Source organism: Manacus vitellinus, unplaced genomic scaffold (genome assembly GCF_001715985.3).
Source record: "Manacus vitellinus isolate BGI_N305 unplaced genomic scaffold, ASM171598v3 scaffold_5_pilon, whole genome shotgun sequence".
Lineage (NCBI taxonomy): Eukaryota > Metazoa > Chordata > Aves > Passeriformes > Pipridae > Manacus > Manacus vitellinus.
In genome coordinates, this window is record NW_021940682.1 from 6,913,251 (window position 1) to 6,937,527 (window position 24,277).

The window sequence follows — 24,277 nt, forward strand, 5'->3', positions numbered from 1 at the left end:
ACAGTAGAATCTCTGTTTACACAGTCTCTTGCAAAGAACACAAAAGACCCCTCTGTTCTGGGAGGCCCAGATGTAAAGAGCAGAATATAAGTGGAATGGTGGCAAATCACAGGTCTAGTTTTTGTGTTGCATGCATTAGCTTAACATAAGGTTAAGCTCTGGGTGCAAGCCATTCTGTCTTCTAAATTTCTTCACAACTGATGGGATTTTGGCAATGGTTGAAGCCAATCTGGTGACAAGGCAAGCAGCTGAAAGCTTACCTTGGCCAGAGAGAAATTCCCCACTGACCGCTGGCTACCTTATTTCCCCATCTCCCAAGTAAAAGCAGCCTAGCAGACCTTTTAAGATAGTGAGCAGAAGTACCTTCCCAATCAACACTACACTCATTTTTAAAAGAGAGAAAAAGGAAAAAAAAAATCCCAACAGCTCAGAGCAGCACAGCTTTGTTGTTCCATCCCTTGCAGAGATAACATTCAGTTCTTCATTCCCTCTGCAGCACTGTCTGCAGTGCTCACCTTGGGAAGGTGGAGAGAGAGAGAGAGAGAGAGAGAGAGAGAGCAAAGGATAAGGGGTCTTGTCCTGGAGGGAGGGAGGGCTTAGGAGCCAGAAGCAGTAACAGTGGCTGGATGGTGGGGAGTGAAAACCGATGTGAATTGGGAATCATGAGGCACAGGGAGACCGGTGAGAAGTGACAGAGGGCAGGGGACTGAGGATGCACAGGTGGTTGGTTGCTGGGGTGGGCAGAACTGAGGCAGGGGGAGGGCTGATGTTTGGTCTGCAGGCAAGGCTGGTGTGGAAGCTGTGGGAGAGAAAGGAATGTGCAGAAGGAGGCAGAAAAGTATCTGAAAAATGCTCTCAGTAAACTGAAAAGAATGGCTGAGTATTTGTTATACAGACATGCTCTAAGTGTGGTCAAAAGGAAGACTCAAAACTTGAAAGTTAGGTTGAAATCTACTTTGTAGGACTTAAGGAGCATATAAATAACAACAATAAGATGCATAGGAAAGAAAATTACACTGGAAGCAGCACAAAATTATACTTTCCCCAAATATGCTTCCAACCAGACTTCCTGAGCCAGAGGTGATAGCCTTGCATTAAAACAAAAACCCTCAGTAGTTTTCTATCAGTTTGTCTGGTCTCATCTTGAATATATCTGAATTTTTAACATTTACATCATCTGGTAACAAGGAGCATGAGATCTTTGCTCCAGCTGTACTTAGCTACTACCTTGCTCTCTCTGAGGAGCAAGGGCAGCATCACGTACCTGAACAAGGGGTCAAGGCCACAGGAGCAAACAGAATCCTCTCTCCAAAGATGTCACTGTGCAGGGGCACACAGGCACCTGGGATTTGGTCAAAGGACACCAGCAGTCTTTCCATTGACTGTCTTAGTTTCAGGTCTTGATCCTTAAAGGAGCCAGAGCTATTTGCTGATGTCTTAAGTTATGATTTGTTTAAAAGCTTCCCATCTGTTCAGGCTCGCACTCTGTTTCACATTGAAATTACTGCTGGATGGATGTTGTAGAGTGATGATTTTGGAAACATTGTCACTGAGTTTTAATTTCTTATGTGATGTTTTGTGATTTTTTTTACAGATATCAGCACAAAAAGGCAAAGCAAAACCAACTGTGACAGAACATATAAAACAGTGTGAGCTGCCTACAGATAAATAAAAACTGTCCAAAGTAATAGAGACCAATATGAATCATGACCAATAAGCATATTTGTAATAATAAACATGTCATCTGTGTCAGATAAACAAATCACAAATATTAAAGATAACAAACAGATTATAAATAGAGAGACATCTCAAATTAGGATCATGTTTCTCAGTCCTAGTAGATATGAATTAGCAGCCATATCTGCCAAAATAAATCTGGCAGTCTCTCAGAGGTCATCATATCTAAAAAACCAATAAAAAATACTAATAAAAAACTAAAAAGAAGGAGAGTACAGAGAAGGAGAGGGCAGACAACCATTATTTTGTTTTTACTTCCACTAGTATGACATAGTTTAGAGAGATCAGGCTGCATTAGTGCTACTAAAGATGATATAAGCATGACAATGATAAGAAAAAACTGGAGGCAGAGTTGAAGGAGAGGCTTCCCCTGGTGGCTGCAGTTCTAACCCCAAACCTATAAGCTGCTGAGGCCTCATTTTGAAATCAGTGAATTCAAGCCAAGCACAAAAGTCTGTCTAGCAGGAGCATCAGCTGGCAGTTTGCATTTACCTCCTTCTGCCAATCTTTCAGATGCAGATAACACTTTATTGATATGGCATGATTTTTGATGTCATGAAAAAAACGTGATAGAGTTTTTATTCTTTGATTCCGATGGTCGTAGAATGAAGCCAGTCAGTTTAAAAAGTGAACTAAAGTTAATTTTCAGGAGGAGATTAATAAAACGAGCTGTTCTTAATGCAAGCCTGGCACTAGTTTGTCATGCACAGTGGATGTACTATCCTGAGCCTCTGGAAAGGAAGAGGCTGAGGTATTGCAGCAAGAGGAATTCTTCCATAACATGTATTCTGTGTTTCACAGCATAAATTTCAGGACATAAACAGTATTATGCCAAACTGAACAGAACAGGCCCATAAAATACCAAATGTGACTGAAACAATACTGGGTTTGGCATTAATTTTTTGTATTTCCTTCCCTTCTGTGAAGGTAATGGTGCATACTCAAGGGCAAGATCCTGCTGCCTATATTCAAAGAGGGAATGGAGGAACTCATAATGTGATAGTCTTCCTGTCCTGGCTGAGTCTCCAAAGAGGAGAAGGAGCAAAAACTACCTCTTCAGTGCTAGTGCTGGTTCAGATAGACCCAGGGAATTACTGTGAGGGGAGCCCAGGTGGAGATGTTCTGGCATCTGCTGGCATTTTTACCAGCCAACATGCTAATTAAACCTCTTCATCCTTGCTGGCACTTCCAGTGGTGTCACTGCTGCTGCAGGTGAACTGCTAGCTAGCCCTGATTGGAACTTGTCCTGCTTAAACAGCTATGCTGTAGCCAGCAGACTGTTTGTTCAGTGGGCTCCTGAAAGATGAAAACACTCTTTTATGGCTGAGGGTCAATCTGTATGGAGCTAAAGGCAAGGGTTCACCGCATGGTTTCAGAGAGTGAATTCAGCTGCAGCAAAGGCTTCACCCTGCATGATGTCTACAATACTCTTCTAGTGGTTCTGAGTGAATATGCAGTACTTTGCAGTGATAGAGACAAGGTGGAATGTCGTGCCATGGTTTGCATGACTATCAGGAATATTGTCAAGAGGATGGGGCCAGACTGTCTTTGGTTGTCCCCAGCAACAGGACAAGGGGCACCAGGCACAAACTGAAACACAGAAAGTTCTATCTGAATGTGAGGAAAAATTTATTTACTTTGAGGTGACAGAGAACCAGAACAGGATGCCCAGAGAGGCTGTGAAGTCTCTGAGATACTAAAAACCCACCTGGATGTGATGCTGTGCAATCTGCTCTAAGTGAACCTGCTTTATCAGTGGGGCTGGGCTAGATGATATCCAGAGGTCATCAACTCCAACCATTCTGTGACTCTGTGAATAAAGCCCAAAATAAAGTCAGGAGCTCTCAACTGTAAATACCAGACAGCATAATAAGAGGTAGGTGCTAACCTACTCTCCACTGGAGCTACTGCCATCACAGTTTGAATTTTAAGGGATATTCTTGTAGCTGGTTTATATTTTCATTTGCCTTCTGATAAGCCCTACATACTCATTTTGAGATACATCCAAAAATCCTTCTCTTCCTTTACATTTATATATTTGGATCCTTTCAGATATTTTTTCTCACATGCAGCAGTAGTTCTGTGAAGGTCCTGAGTCCTTTGACTCTCTTCCTTACAAGCCAGTTTCTTCTTCCTAATGCTGTTGGACTTACCTGTCCTGGTCATCTCTGTGTTTAGCCTATTTCCCTGCATGCTAGAAAGGTCAAGTCCCCCATTTTAAAGGCAGAACTACCCCAAGGCTTTGCAGGCAGAGGACACTGGTGCCGTCTCACCATTCCGAGCAGGAGGCAGCTTGTCTTCAGCAATCCAGCTCAGCACCTCTGCCTTGCAGCAAAATACTTGGACAAAAATAGACAGAGGCCTCCTCAAACAAACTTACAGGATTTCTGAGCTCAACCCTGATTCTCTGCACTCAACGGAAAATTCAAGGTCATATTCATGTTCTGTGTAGTTCTGAGAACACATCTTTTGTTGTTGATTGAACAAAGCCTCTCAGCCTGAGCTGAGCTGAGAGGTTAGGAGCTTGGCTGTGGTCCTGTCTTCCTTCCTGATGAAAATCCTTGGTTCCTGGCTCATGTTAGTGGATGAAGTCCCCATTGAAATGGATGTAGTGACTTTTTTGTCACAAATCGGTTATTTGCCAAAATAAACATTTAGTCAATGCAAAATTATTTGTGAATTTGAGATGCACTCACTGAACATTTTGGAGGTTTAAAACAATGAGAACAACATTATAGGAATGACAAAGTGCTTCTTTTTGAGGTATTTTTGTTTGCATGTCCTAGATGAAGCCATGAGATGGTGGGAACAGAGTGGAATCCTACACCATCGGGTGTCTTTCTGCGTTTCTGCTAAACAGTTCCTGGTCAGGATGCTCTCATGGACCATGACAGAATGATGTCATATGTTGTCCTCATTATAACCCATTTCTCAGGGAAGAGGCTTTCCATTGGCACACAAGGCACATCCCTTTCCTGCTCTCCAGTTTGCATGAAACTTCCCAGACTTGTGAGGTTTGAGGGTGGGGTTTGTGTTTGTGTTTGTTTTTGTTTTTGTTTTCCCCGAAGCCCTTTGTCTTCTCCCAGGGACAGAAAAAAAATTAAGCCTAGAGTAGTTACCTATAGATGCTTAACCTCACTATTTTTTTAAAAATTAGCTATGCAGTTTAACTAGTGTGTAGAAGTACTGATAGAAGTATTTAATAAATAAATGCATAGGTTTTATTATAAAACAATGACAAAGATGCTGTTAAAATAGATGCTGTTTTGCAAACCGTATTATTTTGACCTGTTCACATCTCTCTAAAATGGAGGGGGAATTAAAGGCTAAAGTAGAAGGTATATATCCTACTGCTTTGTAAATGAAAAGAAAGATTATATCTGTAAGTCTTAGAAATAGAATTAAGTAGGGACCTGATGTTATAATACAGACGCAAAATAAATTCATGTTTCTAGAGAAAAATGTAGTGAAATTAGCATGGCACCTTGGCATAGAGCTATTACAAGGCAGTTAATATGGCATAATTTTAAGGACCACCAGGAAATTTGGCCTGCAGCACAGAGGAATTATAATAGCCTGCTATAGTAAGCTTTGAAGTGAAATTGCTTCATGTGAATACTGCAGAGCATTAGCAAGCATCTGAAAGATTGAAATGCAGAGGTAATAGCTTCACTGGAAATGTTTAACATGTATTTTACTGCTCATTCAGAAAGAAAATATTGCAGGTAGGAATTTCAAGTTTTTACTAAATTTTGATTTGAGTAAAAACTGGGAAAAAAAAAATCTCTGAAGGTAATGCTTAGGCTCTTCTATGAATCTAGTCCTTTGCTTTTATTGTGCACACTTGGAAAAAAAATTACAGAACTAAAGTTAGTTCCAACCAAATAAATACCAAATAATTTACCCTAAAACTATGGAGTTTTTATTATTTATCAAATGCACTAAAAACAGTGTTTTGAGGGTGACTTTGCAAAAATAGCAGAGTTTAATTTTTTGGTTCAACAACTGAATCAAATAATGAATTATTCACACAAGCCATTTGAATACCCACTTAAATCCATTGACAGCAAAGAGTTTGGATGAACTTCTAACAGGGGTGAGCCTTATTCCCAGGGACTATTGATTTCTATTATTTAGTTTTTATGTTTGAAAAGATGAAAAATTGTTTCCAGCTTAAAACTAACTCTGCAGGAACAAGCTTTTATTAAAGTGCAAATTTCATTTAAGTGCAAATGTTTCTTTACCACATATTACTTCATTTTCTGAAATATGTTTCTAGGAGGCAATGTCAAAAGTACAATTAAATGGTGCAGGACTGAGTCCTAATTGATGGTGACAATAATGAAAATGAATTATTTCATGAAAGCTTTTTTCTTTTTTTCCCCTGCTTGCTTTCATCTCTCATTATTCTGTTTGGAAGCAGAGTGTCCTAAAATGTATTGAGTGTCCTGCTGTCACTATTTTACACAAGCATTTGTCAGTAGGTTCTTAATACACACTAATATTTTCAGTAGGCTTTTAATAGAACATCTTTCTCTCTCTCCAGTTATATTTAATTCTAATCTTTAATGTAGGGTCTTGCATCTCTTTTCATGCTTCTCTTTTTATTAACTTTCCAAATATATTCATAAATCCCCTAATTTGTATCCAGCAATGACTTACGTCTTGAAGCATTAACATGTACATTTAAAAACATTGAAGCTAATGTAGGAAACTGATAAAATACTAATAAAGTTCCTGGTTTAAATGTACGTGATTTGAAAAATATTAATTTTTAAAAGAGCTATTTTTACAAAAAGGAAGAAATGTTCTTACAAATTCCATATTTTTTCTTCTTCTTTTAGGAGTTAAAAGTCCAGAAGAATTAAAAAAAACCAAGTCATGTCCAAAGCTGGATAGGGAGTGAAGTGAATTTTCAACAGAATGTTGCCACTTATTTGAGCTTTTCAGAGTGACAAAAAAAAAAAATTTAATCTTCAGGTTTTTTGGAAAAAACATCTAATATTTAACACCCACACTGTGCTAAAGGAACTTAATGGATGTGGTCAGAATCAGAAGAATGACATTCATGATGACTCACTAACATGGTAGCAGGGAGTTGTAGCTGGCTACCTCCTCCCTGGGTTAGTGTTCACGTGGCAGAGGGGAATTAGTTCATGGCAACTCCCAACTTCAGCATAGCAAAAAAAGAATGGCCAGCAATGGGGTTCGTGGCTGCAATGAAGGGGAGAAGGTTTGGATAGCTGGGCTTCAGTTTAAATATGAAACAGTAACTGAGATTGCATGGCAAATGCAATGGGTGTCTTAGGATGTTTCTGTGAGTCTCGTGTGTGTTGACTTTAAAGTTAAATAAGTGATTTGGGCCTGTTGGGAGCATGGATAAGTGGTCCTTAGAATACTTGTTGCTTTTCTCTTACGGCCATGGCTGTTCTTAATATTTCTCCCTTTCATTTTTTTTTTTTTAAAGGCCTGGTATGGGAGGTTTGATCTCTTGCCAGGTAGCCTAGCGGGAATACTCTGTTCAGTTATGCAAGAAGCATGGATTTGATCCCTAACTCCCGTTACCATGCTCTTAGGGATACATGGTTACAAAAATAAAAGCATTAGCCTGCAGCCATCCTGCTGTGTGCTGTGCTCTCCTCAGATCTCACGTGTTCAGTGAGGTCAGCCCTGCTCAGGACTCTCAGAGTTGGGGATGCTGTAGAAGTGTGGAAAGGAGACACACAGAAAAAATGAATGTGCATGAAACACTGTCCTCACCTGTGCTTCTCTCCATGGACTTTCTACTCTTTGTTTTCTATTTTTTGTTACCTTTTTTCCCTAACATCTACCATTATTTCATAAACATGCTTTTTTCTTTTTTTTTCTTTTTTTTCTTTTTTTTTCTTTTTTTTTGTTTGGTTTTTTTTTTTTTTAAGTCTACAAAGGCAATTACTATGAGTATGCAAAATTGTGTGGATGAAAGATTAAGAATGGCATTTGGGAATTCATAGCTAAGAGTCTTCCCAGTGACACTCAGGACGGAGACCTTTGCTATCCAGCCTTGCCCTAGTGACCAGTTCAAGGTGCAGCAATGTGAGACACTAGTTCAGTGCAGCTGCACAAAGAGGTACCATTTTAGCCTATGACAGTAATACAAGAATCATTTTGATACTCATGTGTGCCCCGAAGAAGTTGTATTTTTATTGTTTATCGTGGGTGGGGGTTTCCAGCACTGCCTGAGAGCTGCAGCCTGAGCCCTCTGTGAAACACTGTGGCACGCTGTGCCCTGGAGAACTTACAGTTTGATGGGCAGTGCAGGCACAAGGGGTCAGAAGGGCTCTGGCACTCACGAGGAATAAGTAATGTGATGCTGGCAAGTGATGTTTAAAGCTGTGGTTCCAAGGCTGAGGAGGCTTGGATGATAGGGAAGAAAGTATAGAAGCAGAAAGGCTCAAGCCTGACAGAGTTCAAGAAGCATTGGGACAATACTTTTGGGCACATGGTGTGGCTCTTGGGGAGGATCTTGTGCAGGGCCAGGAGTTGGGTTCGATGATCCTCATGGGTCCCTTCTACAGAATCATATTCTATGATTCTCTGACTTTGACAAGAATGGCAGAGAAGGAAAAGGGGGGCAGATATGGTGCTTCTATCAACTTCAGGCTCTAGCTGGGTCCACTCCACTGCATTTTACCGCAAAGCCCCACTTCTAAGGGAAGAGGAAAGTCACAAGTTTGTGGGGAAGTGTGTGGGACGAATGTCTCCAGAAATCTGAGTCATAAGAAAATTTGAGCAGAAGGAAAGGTGGCTGCACTTGGCCTTTATTTTATCCCCTTGCAGTAAGAATACCTCAGAGATAATACAGATATTAATGTTATATGTAGAGCATCTCTATCTCTAGAGGAAAAACAGAGGTACTTATCATTTTACTCGACTCCCAAATGATGAAACGTTGTTTTGTCTAATTTCAACATCTTGTGAGCATATTCTGATCATTAGTGTGCACTCAGAGGAGGTGCTAATTGTCACCAGACACAGAACAAGGGACAGATGTTCAAGGGGGATCCTGCCTGTCCTTCTACAGCAACACTACAAGCAAAGCATCAGACCTGAAGCAAAACCTGAGGTCCAAACTCTTCTAAATGTCAGGTGAGCCCAACACTACATCCAACTGCAATAGCAAAACATCCCTCAGATCTGAGAAACTGCAAAATAAGAGGGATGTCTGGAGTAAGGTCTGATCTGTGTTCCTGCCCTCTCCTGACCTTGTGCAAAAGTGGCTCAGCCAGCTCTGCCTGAACGTTTGACAGATGCTATTCAACAGACTACAAGAATTTCCATCCCCTTCAAAACACACAACTGCAGCACCACTGTATTCTCCTCACCTTCGCTTTTTACATTTTTCCTTCGGGTTCTGAGCTTTATGTTATTAAATTTTGGTGTAAAACATTATAATAAATAAGCAGCAACATTTTCCATCCTAAAGATATCAAAGACAGAAAAATATTGTTTCCCTTTTTCTAGCGAGGAAAGTGAAGCACTAATTACTTGCCCAAGGTGACTTTGCTCAGTAAAAGATAGCAAGACAAAGAGAAAATTAATTTAATGTATTAAAGGTTAGGTTTGTTGGTTTGCCTTTTTTTTTTTTTTTACTTCAGAAAAAAGCACTCTAGTGGGAAAATGCAGTTTCAGAAATGTGAAAATGAGTTCAAATATAATGTGAATCTAAAAGGGTTGGTTGTTTCACATGAATTTGTGGCTGTGACACGACAACAGATGAGTGATCAGTTTGTGTATAGATAATTGCAATGAGTCTAGCCTACAGGAAAAAATGTCTTTATGCAAGAGTTCTGGACAGGGTGGAAAAGCTTGAATGTTGCAGTGATGGAAAAGCTAATGGACAGAACAAGCACTCCAGACAGTTATCCAGAGCACAGCATGCAAAAGCACAGGAAACCTGACGTGCCCTGAGCTGGTCTGGATCAGCCAGCAGCTCACAGTGAGGATTCTGCCAGCAACTGAGGGCAAAGCAGAGCATGCAAAGCCTCCACACAGGCCATGAGGAGCCCAGTGGAAACACCTGGCTTCATGTATTCAATGGGCCAAGGGAAAAAGCAGGTTCTGACTGAAGGGGGGCCCTGCACTATTTTGCCATTTCAGAGCAAAATGACTGAAAGTGGCAGTGCCACCATCCTGTTTAATATAAACAGGACCTCTCTGCAGCCCAACCCCAATTAGGGTTTTCCCATTGGTGTTGACTTGAGCAGTGGCTCTGGGTAAGCCAAAAGGCATTTTCCAAAACAGCAGTTATCACATTTCTTAACTGCAAAGCCTCTGCCACGCTGTCATGCATGACTTGTCTCACCACAAGGTGCTGCTTTTTGCACCCTATGAAAAATCTTGTCTTAATGACTGTGTGGGAAGAAGGCCTTCCATCTAAATCTTTCTGTGCCTGGGGCAGCAGTGGGTAGTAGTGCTCCTTTTGTTAGAAGAGAAAAAATACTGTATGTGATTTGGGTTTTGTTGGCTGTAACTTGCCAATGCAAAGCAGCCCAAGCTAAGCTTGCTGGTCACAGGGGCCTGAGAGCAGCCCTTGCTAAACTAAAAGGATCCTGACATCAGAACCACCAAAATGAGCCAGTGAAAGGTTATGGAATGTGTCCAGTAAACATTGTTCTGGAGAGAGAAGGAATTGTGTCCATTATTCCACTGGCATGGAGTCTGATATTTCATCCACTGTCTGGGAATGGTGTCATTTGGTATCCACCAGCCAGTTGAGGGGGCTGAGACATGCAGCTGGATAGAGATTGCTGGCTCTGTAGTTGAATTAAACACTGTGTTAAGCAGCTGCTCTCCTGATTTGCCTCCAGACTCTTTCTGTGCTGCTGTTCACACCTATTTGTGTATGGTTGGGTAGGTCTTGTCTGCACAGAAAAGAGGTTTGATATATGACAACATTACACAGGAGTTCACTACAATTTACAGCCTCTCCCTGGTGCTTTATCCAGTCCACTGCTACCCTGCTATTACTTCTCACATAGGACTTGCTGTATCCCTGCTGCTCTGCCCACCCAGCCTGAGATTCAGTCTTCCTTTTTTCTCTCTGTGTTAGCTTTCTCAGGGGGACATGGGAAGGGACTGCATCACCTCTTGCTTCCTCTTGAATTTCATAAATGCTTTGAATTGGATTTTACCCAAGCAGAAAAAAAAGCATTTCGAGGGCTTTCCGTCAGCACTATATAAATAAAAATGGATCAGAATAGATTGGATTGTTGCTTCTTACATCCGCTTCCCCATTTTGTTTTTGACAGGTCCTGACAGCCCCCCCCACACACACACAGCCTCCTTGCTCAGACTGGCTAGATCTGCTTTTTGATCTGCTTTGAGTTTTTGGCAGGATTTTCCATTCAGCAGCTCTTACACTGGTCCTTAGCGCTCACTTTGTGCTCTCCATATTCATGGATCGTACCAGGCCCATCATTAAAACACCTCAGGGCAAACACTGCACCCTCCTCCAGGCTCTGAAACAGGGGAGCTGCTGCTGCTGCCTCCTGATCTCCTTTGCATCTCCACCGGGCCCAACATCCCTCCCCCACTTCAGTCCCTGGTTCCCACTGCAAAGGAGGGGAACCAAGCAAACAATCTGCAACAGGTAATTTATGTAATGAATTTACCCTTTTCCCCTGAGCTGAATATGCATGAGTGGCTCCTGATGTGTTCAAGTGCATCCACTGTTTGAAGAGGCTTGCCTCATTTTTTCCCCTGTGCACTGCTTTTAATGCTACATATCAATCACAAGTGTTCCCTGGTGCGTCCAAAAGCTGGTATTTGCTATTCAAATAGTGTTAAATTGTACCTGTTTGCTTAAGTTTTGAGAAATTGTTTCTGATCCTGAAGTGGATGAGCATGCAAATAGCTCTGTCACGCGTAGCACATACCCCTTTAAAATGTGGGTTTAAAGTTTACAGAGGTTTGCGCTCCTGCGATTCACTTTTCACGAGCTTTTGTGCCGGGAGAACTCGGTTGCTTGAACGGGTGCACGAAAGGGGAGCGTGAAAGCGACACAAGAACAAAGTAGCAGAACGCACTTAAAAATTCCCCGGTTCGTAAGTCAAGTTTTTAAATGGCCCGACTCTCCGCGAGTACCGGAGAGAAAAGACGCGCGTGGGTCAGTCCCCCTTTTCCTTGCTCTGCCGCGCCAGCAATGTGGGAGCGCAAAAGCAGCCGGGTGCAGGGACCGGGCTGGACGTGGCAACGACAGAGCGGTGACAGGATTCGAGGACTCGGCGTGAAGCGGAGTCAGAGGAGTCTGGGCTGGGTATTACACAAAGGTCCTTCACCCGGAGGGTGAACAGAGGCGCCGGGACAGGGTAGCGGTCACAGCACCAAGGCTGGCAGGGCTCAAGGAGCGTTTGGGCGATACTCTGAGGCCCGCGGTGCGACTGTCGGGGTGTCCCGCGCGGGGTCGGACTCGCTGATCCCTATGCGTCCCTTGCAGCCCAGGACATCCCCGAATTCCCTCCCTGCACCGCGCACCGTACGTTCCGGGCGGCGCCGGCCCGGGCGGAAGTGAGCGGTGCTGAGGGCGGAAGCGGCGCGGGGCTGCGGGGCGTGGCCGGCGCGCAGCAGGTGAGGGGCGCGCCGGGCCCCGCGGGGAGCGCCGCGCGGGGGGGCGGTGGCCGTGCCCTCCGCCCTCAGACACGCGGCATGGCCGGGGACACGTGCGGGACAGCGGGACAGTGGGACAGGCGGGACAGCTTCCCTCCGGACGGCAGCCCCGGCTCCGGTGGGAGCCCCTCTGCCGGGCCTGAGCGGCGCCCCCGCGAAGGGCTGTGCCGGGGCCGCGGCCTGTCCCGTTTGGGGGCCAGCGGCGCTGGCCGGTGGGAACCCCGGGGAGCTCTGGGGAAGGAGAGCTTGGTGGTGTGGAATGAGAGTCACGCAGCGCCTGTTCGGGTGGGATAGAAGGGAAGTGGTTTGTTATGGTTGTTATCCTGGGGTGCCATTGTCAGCAGGTTGAGGCCCTGGTGAGGCCACATCTGGAGTGCTGTGCCCAGGTCTGGGCTGCTCAGGGCGAGAGAGACATGGAGCTACTGGGGCAGGTCCATTGCAGGGCAACAAAGATGATTAAGGGACTGGAGCATCTCTGTTACGAGGAAAGGCTGAGGGAACTGTACCTGTTCAGCCTCAAGAAGAGCAGACTGAGAGGGAACCTCATCTGTGTTTGTCAGTATCTGAAGGAGAGCCAGGAGGACAGAGCCAGGTGCTCCTTGGTGATGCCGAGCAGTAGAACAAGAAGCTATGGCAGAAACTGGTGCCCTGGAAGTTCCACCTGAACAGGAGGAAGTGCTTCTTTACTGTGCAGTGACCGTGCACTGGAACAGATTGCCCAGAGAGGTTGTGGAGTCTCCCTCACTGGATAATCAAGAACCATCTGGACACAATCCTGTACCATGTACTCAGGGATGGCCCTGCCTGAGCAAGGAGGTTGGACTCGTTGACCCTCTGTGGTCCCTTCCAGCCTGACCCCTTCTGCGATTCTTATGCTGTGCTTCGATGCTGAGCCATGACATAGATTGGGAAACCTGCCAGGCAGGCATGGAGCATGAAAACCTTGAGCATGCTGGGCTCTCGAGCTCCACACAGTGCTCTGGGGAATGGTCAAGGCTGTGCCTTTTCTCCATGTGGGTCAGGTACCCTGTAGGAGTGGACAGGAGATGCTGCAGCCTGAAGGGACAGACAAAGCAGAGAAGGAGGTGTCCAAGAGAGAGGGTTACAGGACTCTGTGTTGTGGGTTATGTGATTTTTTTTTTCCTCAGCAAGTCAGCTGATGGCTTGTTATGGGGTTGTGGGTGTTTTGTACTATTCCAGGTACTGACTGGTTACAGTGGACTATCAGCTAATTCAGAGAACAGCCAAGATTATAAAAAATGTAACTCCCAGTCCCTCAGGGTCAGCACCTGGAGTACCCCGCTACCTGGAGTACCATGGATTATGGATTGCCTTTAAGTTGCACGAGCGTTTGTTTCTCACTCCCAGGGTGAGAAAGCGGTGCTGTTGTAATGATTTGTCAAATAAAAACCACATTGTCAGTGTTTACAAGTGAACCCAAATGCTGTTGTGATAATTACATTTATTGTATTAATCTTTTTCTGTGTTAAAAATAAAGAATGAGTTGGCCAACAGTAAAAAGACCACAGGGCTGCTAGACCTTGCTGTACATGTGAAGAAGGGCTGCTGATGGACATAGGGAACATTTTGGATCCACATCCAGCAGTGATGGTCATTGTTAGTATTTGTTTTAGTCTAGTATTTATTTTAGTAATCAGTGGAAGTCCTGTGATAAGCTTTCCTGCTCTCCTCTTTTTGGGTTTGGTTTTGTTGGTTTTGTTGTTGTTTATTTATTGAATGTTGTGGTTCAGGTGTTGAGTGGTTGAACAGCACCTGGATTTTCCCAAAGGCCTCTTTCCAAAGAGGAGGCTTTCTGTCCCTGTGCAGAGTAGGCTAATTCTTGACTCTGCTCACTTCTACAGTGCAGCTTCCAGCAAGGAGTGTGGGATAATACCAGCTGTGGTTGTGGCATTTCATGTGACTCAGGCAAATGTCAGCTGGGACTTTGCCTGAGCTGACCTATTTATTTCACTTGGGTTGTGTGGCGGGTGTTGCTGGCAGTGATTTCCAGGCTGGGCTGACCTGTCCTGGGGTAGATGAGGGAGAAGCTGAAACTGCCCCTATTTCTTGCCAGTTCTCTCAAATATGAAGCCTTCTCTGAGCAGTGAAAGGAAGCGGAGCGGATAGTGCTGCTCCTGCCACGGGCAAGGGCTGGAAGCAGAGTGACTTTGGCATGTCCTTTAGAGGCTTTCTGCACATCAGTTTTCTGGGGAATCAGTCAGTCAACTGTTCCTTGCATAGACTTTATTTTAGGAAGGTTACCTGCTAAGTTCTCCTGATATTTCGTTATGTTTGTCTTGTCTGAGTAGTAGAGGCTGCCTGATACACCTCTGTATTTCTGGGATGCTTTGAGGGTGGGGTTGGGGGTGGGGGGAACAGCCACACTTCCAGAGCCCTGAGGCAGAAAAAAATGCCTGAGGCACTCCCAGAGCAGCACAGTCTGCTAGTCTTAGCATCTGCCCTTCTTCTATCACTCTGGATATTTAAACTGAGTTTTAAATCTTCATTCCTTCAGATAAAAAGTGCTGTTCTCTTCTTTCAACTCAGGAGTTAATTGGCCAGAAAGCTGAAAGCAGGGAATTTCTGGGAACTGCTTTGCAGTCTGGCTTTTGGGTTCTGGTAATACCAATCATGGCAAACTCAGCCTGGGCAGTGAAAGAGAAAGACAGAAATTGAGGGCTGGGGAAATATAATACTGAGATAATCCTGAAAACAAGGCAGATTTTTTTTTTTTATATAACATTGTTTTAGATTAAAGGTAATGTGCAGAGGAAGAAGAGGATTATGTCTGAAATTGTTATGTTTCCCATGGATATGGTGTAGGAGCTTGAAGGGAGTAATTTTTATCACGCAAAAAAGCAATTTCTGTAGCTAATCAGCTCTGCTTAGACCCCTTTGCAAGGTAACCTTTACCAGAAAATAGTCCATCCAGGTATCATTTTTTTGATCCAGCTTTTCATCAGCTCCTGTCATCCAGGCCTCGCTGTAGGGATATTCCTTCCAGCAAATGTGAACAGGCTTGAAGACATTCCTTATATAATGAGTTCCCTTCGTGACTTCTTCCAGAAGTGCAAACATTCCTTTTGCTTTTGAATGCATAAAACGGGCAGGAACTACTTTGGTTGCCAGTTTGATTTGGTTGTTTCCTTCATTAAAGGATCCATTGTAACACTGTGTGTGGGGTCTGGGGGCTGTAAAACTCCAGAACTTTGGAGCAGAGGGTACTGAATCAGGAGGTGAAAAACAGGACATTGCGAGTTAGGGTTCGTGGCAGAGAGATGTGGCAATGGTTATGTCTGCAGCTAAGGTCCTCTGCAGGAGGCTGAAGCTGATTTTGTATCAGAAAATTAGAGGAAAAAATTAACTGGGTTTTTTTTGTTGGTTTTTTTTTGAAGTGCTATGTTTTTGGAAGTAAGTATTTCTTGCTGTGGTCTGATAGCAAGAACGAGAAGCTCCAGACGTTCTGCAGGAGGCTCTACAGCAATGTTCCATCTACCCTGGGTTTGGAATGCCAGTGTTTAAGAGAACTTATTGCAGGGAAATGGCCCTCCAGGGGACTTTTGACTTAACCAGTGGCTCCTGTGTTCATTAGGCATACAAAACCAAAGTGGTCCAGTTAGGAAATTGAGGGAAGAGCTTTGTCTGGATATTTGGGATGGGATTCTCAGCTTTACTTTCTATGTCTGTATTGTAACTGTAGCTAGGCTATTTGTTTAGTCTTTTTTTATAATAAATAGTGAGAGGAAGGGAAAGCAGGCAATTAGCAGAGTGTTTGTGGTCAGCTGTAGATGGCTTAGAATCAGATCAATTGTTCATTAGAGCATCTGATTGTCTCCATTAGTGGTGAGAGCCAAAGGTGACAGTAGCAGAGGGGATTATCTGATTAACTTAAGATATCAACATCTGTCCATCAAAATGAGCTTTATGTATCCAGCTGGAGGAAATCATTTTCAGCCTGTGCTTAGAGGACAGGGCTTTCTCAGCAAGGTGATGCAGCTTGGTGCCTCATGGCAGTGAGGGATGCTGTTTGTGCTTCTCAAAGCAGAGCTCTGCCTTGAGAGGATTGTCCTGAGGACAGTAGTGGCTCAGAGGCAGTCTTATGGAGCTGGGAGGATTGAAGTGCGCCTCTAAATTCTTTTAAGTCTCTACCTTTCAGGTTCTCTTAAAAATTTAATGTAATAGCATTCTGTCTTCTGGAGAGTCAATATCATTTGATTATACTTGATCCATCTTTAAATGTCAGGTATTTTGCAATTTGCCAGTGAGTTGCCATATGCTATTGTAAAGATGGGCTCTGAGATCTCAAATTTTGATTCTTTTTCTTAACCTAAGTGGAATAGGACAGTATGTGACAAACCAACAAATCTAAGTGGCTCTGAGTAGTTTTTAGGGAGAGTCTCCATTTGAGAATGATCATCTAATCTGTTGTTGTGTTGGTTCAGGCCCACACTCCCCAGATCCAAGAGGTAATGCAGTGGGTGGGAAAACATGCAGTTCATGTGCCTTTAGTTCCCTGTCAGTAATGTCATTGCTTTAATGTCATATTGCTGGTAGATTTCATTTGCCTTTAGTAACTGTGATAGCTACTGTTTCTTTCAAAGCAAAGTGTCTGAGCCAAAGGTGTCAGCAGGCTCTGGCTTCTTGAGAATCTACTTTCAGAAGTAGATTTTTGACAGGCTAGTGCTTTTCCTTTGATAGCTCTGAGAACTTAGGAAGGGTCACATACAGATAATATTTTATTCCAGAAGCAGCAGGACAGGACAAAGGGTGTTTGTTGGTCAGCCCGTGGTCCAGGGACACATGTTCCTCTCAGGCCTCTAGTTTACAGAAACTGTCAGTAAGCTGCTCTTTTGGTGCAAGGCAGCCTGTCTATTGTGTTCCCTCTCCAACTTGAGGAATTAACTGGGGAAAAATAAAAGTTTTTTGGTTTCAGATGCAAGCTTCATACCAGAGCCTCTCTTGCTGTTTCCAGAAGCGAGTATCTTCATTACCTTAATACTTGTGTCTAGTACAGTGCCGGGAGTCAGTAGGTTGAGCAAAACATATACTTCAAATAGAATGGACCTGGAGTGCCTTTCATGCAGATCCCATGGTCTGTTGGGTTGGACTAAGTGGCTGGCAGTAGTCCATGGATGCAGCTAACAAAAAGGCACCTGGCACTGTAGCTGACATCGTGGTGCAACAGGATGTTCTTGTGGTAGCCAGCTGTGTGAGGTTCTGCATATGTGATATGTGCCAGTAATTCCACACCCTTTGGGTATGGAGAAGCTATGGTGTTATATCACTGGGCTGTTGGTGCAGCAGAAAAAGGTTTTTCTTTTCCTGTAGCTGCTGCTGGGACAAATGAGGTGAGGCCGCTTTGGTGGTGGAATACAGTACGGATAGGCTGAAAGTGTGAGGTTGAGTAAGTGTCTCTAAAGCTGGAGCAGAGGAGTAGAAATGGCTTTTACAGCTGTGGCTAAGTTAGTGTTGTGATGTAGATGTGGCCATGATGTACTCTTGCTACTGAGAGGGAGGGAGAGGGATGGCTCCTAAAGCTTTCTAGTTTCCTGCACCCATTTCCAGTCTCTGTGTCTGGGGAACTCCAGCTCCTCAGTTTAATTCACTCATTGAAAGCGGGCAGGGAGGGACAGCTGGAATGGAGAGCTCTCTTGCTCCAGAAATGGCACTGGGATGTAAAATCCCAACTGATGCCAGGCCCTCCAAAGATGGAGAAACCCCACTCTTCTTAGCTTTATCTAAAATAGGTACTAGAGGTCTTGAGACCCAAAGCAGTAACGTCTACAGTGGAGTTTGAGGCTGCTACTATAAGACACGTCTAGTAACATGAGCACCCCGGTGGAGTACAGCCTGCTATGGGGCCTAATTATGGTCTTATTAATGCTTTCTTTCATCACTGCCTTCCAGCCTTCAGATGGTGATTAGACCTATTTATAGGGGCAGAGTTCCTTAATATTCATCACAGCGTACTTCTTGCCAATCAAATCAGTAGCATCTGCATCTTTGATTGCTGCTTAATAACACTGTAGAACATGCTTAATTAAAAAATATAAATAGACTTTTCATCCTCTTAACTTATCAAAGTGCTTCTCTCCTCCCCCTGCCTTGCTTACCCCAAAAAACCTAAAATTGGCTTAGCACAAGGACTGTGGTGAACCTCTCATCTCACTGCTGGAGATACCAGTTACCTCTTGTGTGCTCTGCTGGAGGACTAAATTTCGACCCCTCCAGTGAATGTCAAGACAGGGCAGAGCAATCGTTTGCTGCACAATAAAATAGGACTTATGTCGAGGCTCTTTTGCTGCATTTACAACCAGAGCATGAGAAACTTGTAGCTTTTGTTCCAGCTGTGTGTCTACATCTGTGCAAGTGCACACTGCCTTGTCCTGTCCCTTAACAGGAGGAGCATGTGCAATGACATGTTTTGCTTTTCTGTGACTTCAAGTCTCTTTTTTTAAATATGGTTCTCTGGCTTTGCAGCTGGTAAACTCACAGGAATGTGTTTCATCTGTGGAGGGCAAGGTGATACAATTATCTTTCTTTATTATTATTATTCTTTCCTTGGAGGATTTGATTCTGATATTTTTCTGGGATAGCCTCTAGGCAAGCCTCTAGGGTAACCAAGGAATGACTTGAATACACCAGCAGATTTGACCATGAAATTTTGTTGGAAGCCCATGAAGAAAGTAGGGAATGAGGATGATCTAGTAGTCCATTAAGTACAGTACTACAGAGTGCCATAGTTAAGTGCACAGTAGTAGAAGTTTGGGATGTGACATACAACAGACATTGTAGCAACTGGGAGCCTTTGGAGCTCTAAAAGCCACAGTCAGGTATTGTGAGCAGTGAGCTGATGTAGCACACTAGAGTGGAGCAGAGGAAAGTGAGGATAACAGAGGTTTGTTATTATCAACCAGCACAGGAAAACATTTGTCCAGGTGAACGTGGTAGAAAGTGTTATGTGTAAGAAGTTACGGTCAGTGAGGAATTCGGGATGAGTTCTCACTGTGAACTGAGTAACGGATGTGACTTTCCTCTATTAGAGGAGGCAGCATTTTCTGATAAGCTGTGCCCAAAGCCTGTCTCTGCTCCATCATTTGAGTGTGTTTAATCTTAACCAGCAGCTCACTTGTGGCTTTGTTTGTTCCCACTGTGGAACCATACTGGTGGCAGTGGTGTAGTGGTGTGTGGTGAGGGCTGTGCAGACTTGGGTTTTATTGCATGTTGCTGGTCTCTGCATCCTCACAAGTGTCTACAAGGCACTGATCTTTTATTAGGATTCTACAAAGGAGAGACAGAGGGCTAGAGACAACCTCACACTTCTTTTTGGAGATGTTACTGCCTGTGGGAATTAAAGGCCTCTAATTCATGCTGCCTTTCCAGTTCAGGGACAGAAGCAGCAGCAAGTAATTGCTAAAGCAGCCTTTGTAGCTTTGAAGAATACACACTGATTTTGTTTTCAAAGTATTTAATCCCTCTTCTCCCCTGAGCCCTCTCTTTTTAGTCTCTTGAAGCATATTAAGAAAGCAGGTATTGTTGATGGCTTGCCTTATTCTCCCTTTATTTTCATAACAAAGTACACATCTGGTAAGTGCTTGTATGTAGATTTACAGCCTGCCTGTGTTGAGGGCAGCCAAACTGTTTTCTTGATATTGCCTTTGTTTATGTTCCTTTGAAACAATAAGGTATTTTAAGGTTGCGGGGATCTTTTTTTTGTTTGTAGATAATCACCTCAGTGGTTGATCCTCCATAGTGGAGCATTTTCTGAAGAACTTTGGGAAGTGTTGCTTCTTTTAGAGACTCTGTTTGCTCTGTGAGAAGTTCTCTTGGGCTTAGCCTTAATATAAGAAGTTTTATTCTTAGGTCCAGGGAGAGGTAACGCAAGAGGTGAGCAAAGTAGGTGGAATGTTTCTCTACCTATCCAGAGCAGTGAATTTTGTACTTCGTTTTCCAGGTTCAGAGCTACAAATCTCTACACAGCCATCAGAGTATTACACTTGGCTGGAATGATTCAACAGTAACACCAGTTGTTGGTTCCAGATGCCTGAAAACCCTGGAGTGCTCAGCCCATATCTGTCCTGGTTTGAAGTCTTTTGGAAAGGCAAGACAGTCTGGTGGAGGCTGATTTTGCATTTCCCACTGCTGTTGTTTTGCTCAGTGTGTGTGTGTTGGAATCGAGAGGGAAAGAGCAGCTTTGAAAGCAGAGGGAGAGCCACCAGCCTTGATGAGCTTTGCACCAGCTTGCCTAAGGTGAAAGGATAGACAGCTTAAAGGCAGAAGTGCAAATCTGAGCAGTTGGTAACTTTAGTCAGAGCTTCCAAATCAGGACATAGCACTTGGAAGCAGGTGGTGCAGTGAGAAAACAACCTTTTTCTCTTTGTTTGCACTTTAATAAGGTAAATGAGGTTATTATATAACACCAGAGCACATTTGTCTTGATCATGGAAGTTGACACAGAAAAAATAATTGAATAAAGAGAGGATGGAGCCCCAGATGCTGCAGCTTTTTTCCAGAGCCTCTTTGATCACCAAAAAAAAAAAAAAGCTCTGTATTGCTGTTTCTTCTGACCCGTAGGTGGTCACACCACTAATGATTAAATCTCTTGAGTGATCTGACATCTGCTCTTGTGAATCATACTTGCTTTGGGCACATGTGCCCCTCTCTCACTGTAGCATCTGAGTATTTTATGTCAGCTGCCATAATTCCAGCATTCTGGACTGAGCCTAGTCATTCAGGTGTTGCTGTTTTTCCTCTTCTTGCTATAAATCTCCAGCTCGTTTCCTTGCACAGAAAGAATTATCTCTTGTATTTGTCTCTTACAGCAGTTCCCAAAGAGTCTGCCACATTTCTCCAATGTGTTTTTTTTTAGGAAAGGTGAGAATCTGGAGCTCAGCTGAGAGGCTGCATTGAGAACCTGTGAAGCTGAAGTTTACTGTCAGATGAACTCTGACAGTGTGAGCAGGAGCACACAGGGATTTTCCTGTTTTGCCCGCTGCTGTGTGCTCCTCTGTTTGCAGGGGGGCAGTGGGACCTGGAGGACAGTCTGTAGCTTCTGATTGCAGGGAAAGAAACAGTTTGGTAGTAGCTATGGATGTGCTGCTTCCATGTGTGAGCATCTGTCAGTCAGCAGCTGAACTGAGCTTGGCTTTAGAAAGGTCACTGGGAGAATTAGGATTGGTGAGAGTCTGAAAGATCATGTATAATCTCATCTGGCCTCAAGAGGTGAAAAGCTTGGCTTTCTCAGGATTACCATTGCACAGGAATGGTTTCGATAATGAAGCAAGTTTTAGAAGTCCCCTTTTTGCCCCTGCTTCCCACTCCGCTTCATGACTGGGCAATTACAGCTGTTTATCTGGCTGCAGCAAATTGGGTCATTGAACTGATCCGAGCTAAAAATAGGCATCCCCAACATGAGCAGCATTGATGCAATGGAAGAGTTGTGACCAGTGGCAAGGGAGGATCATAAACTCGTTTTGCTGCTGGAGCCAGAGTAACTCATCACCGTGCACTCGCTCTCTTGTGTACTCGCTTTGTTCCGCCTTGACAGTCAGATAGGAGGTTTGAAAGGAAGAGGATTCGAGCTCGATTGTGGTCAGCAGATCAAAAAAAATGCTGTCTCAAAATTAGCTGTGCTCCTCTCTGATTAACTTGTGTGCTTTACAGCTCTAAATAATAATTTCCTGTCTGCTGAGTAGGCCCAGTCAAGAAGACTAATCAGTGTGCAAACATTGCCGCTAAAGAGTGCGGATACAGAGTCTGGCTGCCAGCGATGCATGAAATGGAACAGAATAGGTCTAGGCTTCCTGCAGCAGAGCCAGCTCTTCTGCTGGCTAGGCTTGGTTTTGCGAATTTAACTGCAAAAAGGCTACTAGGTGTCCTTAAATCTCATGTGATTCATTATTAAACACCCAAAAAAACCCCAAAACAACCCAAAAAACCCCGCGTCCCAAAAAAATCGCCCTTAAAATAACAGCCGCATCACATTTACAGAAAGTCTTTCCCTACCCTGCTGCGGTAGGATCAGGAAGGACAAATTTGGAGAGGGTGGATGGTGTTTCTTAAATGTACAGGAATGGCTGCAGGCAAGTCTAATCTGTTATCTTTTCATTTTGTGAGGCAAGAGAGAGGATTTAAAGAATGAGTGAAGACTCCTCTAATTTTCACATATTAAACTGTTGTTTTATGTTGTGACTGTCTCTTCAGGCTCCTGTTCTGTGAATTTCTCCAGTGTGGGGTGTGTTTCTGTGTTAGTCTGTCCTAGCATACAGGCAGGAATACAGGTTGCACACAGCAGTGCTCTCTGGATTAGCTCCTGCAGAACTCCAGGTATCACACAGGGAATGTGGTGTGTCCTGAGATATCCCCGTCTGTTTCTGATGCCTTACTTTTTGATCCTTCTTTGTTTTGCTTCTCCTCAACTTGATGAATACTTTCTTATACCAATGTACAGCACTCTGTGTGATGAAACCCTGTAATGAGCACCTGTAATCTGTGGGGGTTTTACAGCCTGAGTGAGAAGACACAGAAAAAACAAGTTTGAAGAGAGTTGTGTAGACCTAGCAGTAGAGTTTGGGTTAGAAAACTGTATGGATACTCTACTCTGTTCATTCTTTGGACTGTCCTAACAAAGATGTATTTGTGAGTTTGCAATTTCTAATGTGCTTAGAGAAATTCAGTTTTTTTCTCTTTACCCTCCTTCATGTCCTGGGAATGTTTTTGTGATTTTTGTGAGTAGAACCATGGGAGGCAGATTTTTTGGGAGTTGCTGAGAGAGAGGTGAGCAAGGCTGTCAGGATGGTAACATGAGTGATGCATGGCTTTCTCTTGGCTGAGCTACAGAGCAGTGGTTTGGACCCAGCTGCATCTGAGAGCACATGTACTGCTCTGGTGCATGTGTTGCACACAACTGAGATGTGTCAGTGACCATTTAGGTTTTGTACCTAAAAGGATCCTAAAATAAGGAGGCTTGTTTTAAGATAGTTACTAAGGAAAAATCCAGCCACCAGAAGCAGCAAACAGCTCCTGGGAGTGTCAGAATGGAAGAACTCCCATTAGTCTACTTGGAGCAAGGGGGTGTGTGCACTTGCATGCCTTGTAATTTCATGGCTGCTCTTCCTGGAAGGAAGTGGTGGTTGTGTTTCATGGAGCAGAAGTGTAAGATGAAATACTGCATTTTGCCAATAAGGCTGAATGACCTGGAACATATCCACAGGGAATATGAGGATGGGAGGAGGGGACAGAGCAGTTTCTGATGAGTCTTATTGCCACCCTGAACTGACTTTGCTTTGAAGTGTGGTCTTTGTTTTCAGCACAGTACTGAGCAGAGATTTGTTAAGTAGCATGCAAAAAATAAAATTATGGTTCCCAAGAGCATTCAGATAAGCAAGAGACTTCCACCTCACTGCGGCTGTCATGAATTTATTAAAAATCCAATATGTCGACCTTACTACCTTGTGCTGTTCTCCACAGCTCACCAGTTCTGTTGCAAATGCTTTCCTTAAATAATTAGGGGAGCAGAAAGTGGAAGTCCCTGAATAAATGCTGTGATAAAATGGAGGTGTGTTTAATAATGATCTCTTTGCTCTTTCCTTTAGGTACAATGGCTGCAGTAGCCCAGAAGCACTTTTTGGAGGGGCAGACTTACTCAGTCCCCCTGATCCAACCGGACTTACGCAGGGAGGAGGCTGTTCAGCAGGTGGCAGATGCACTTCAGTACCTGCAAAAGGTGTCTGGTGATATATTCAACAGGTAAAGTACTCTCACAGGGGGTTGGGTGCCTTGAATTCAGCAGTATGAAACAGTGCCGTGATAAGGTTGCAGCAGTGAAAGTTCATTGCAGTGGCAAGCAATGGAAGGTCAGAAAAGGGATAAAAAAGACCAGATGCACTTCAAT

General features: G+C 43.8%; 1 protein-coding gene across 3 annotated transcripts in view; it reads left to right on the forward strand.

Annotated features, from left to right (window-relative positions):
* The first annotated feature begins 12,301 nt into the window (after positions 1-12,301).
* WASHC1 (WASH complex subunit 1) overlaps positions 12,302-24,277 on the forward strand; it is a 43,551-nt gene continuing 31,575 nt past the window's right edge. Inside the window, exons 1-2 of one of the 3 annotated variants that reach the window (XM_029963531.1) lie at positions 12,302-12,345; positions 23,979-24,132. In XM_029963531.1, coding sequence (XP_029819391.1) covers positions 23,984-24,132 — 149 coding nt within the window. In that variant the 5' untranslated portion in view covers positions 12,302-12,345; positions 23,979-23,983. Of the gene's footprint in view, positions 12,346-12,567; positions 12,682-23,861; positions 24,133-24,277 lie in introns of those variants that run through there. The other 2 variants (XM_018080349.3, XM_025895965.2) reach the window with 2 other exon arrangements.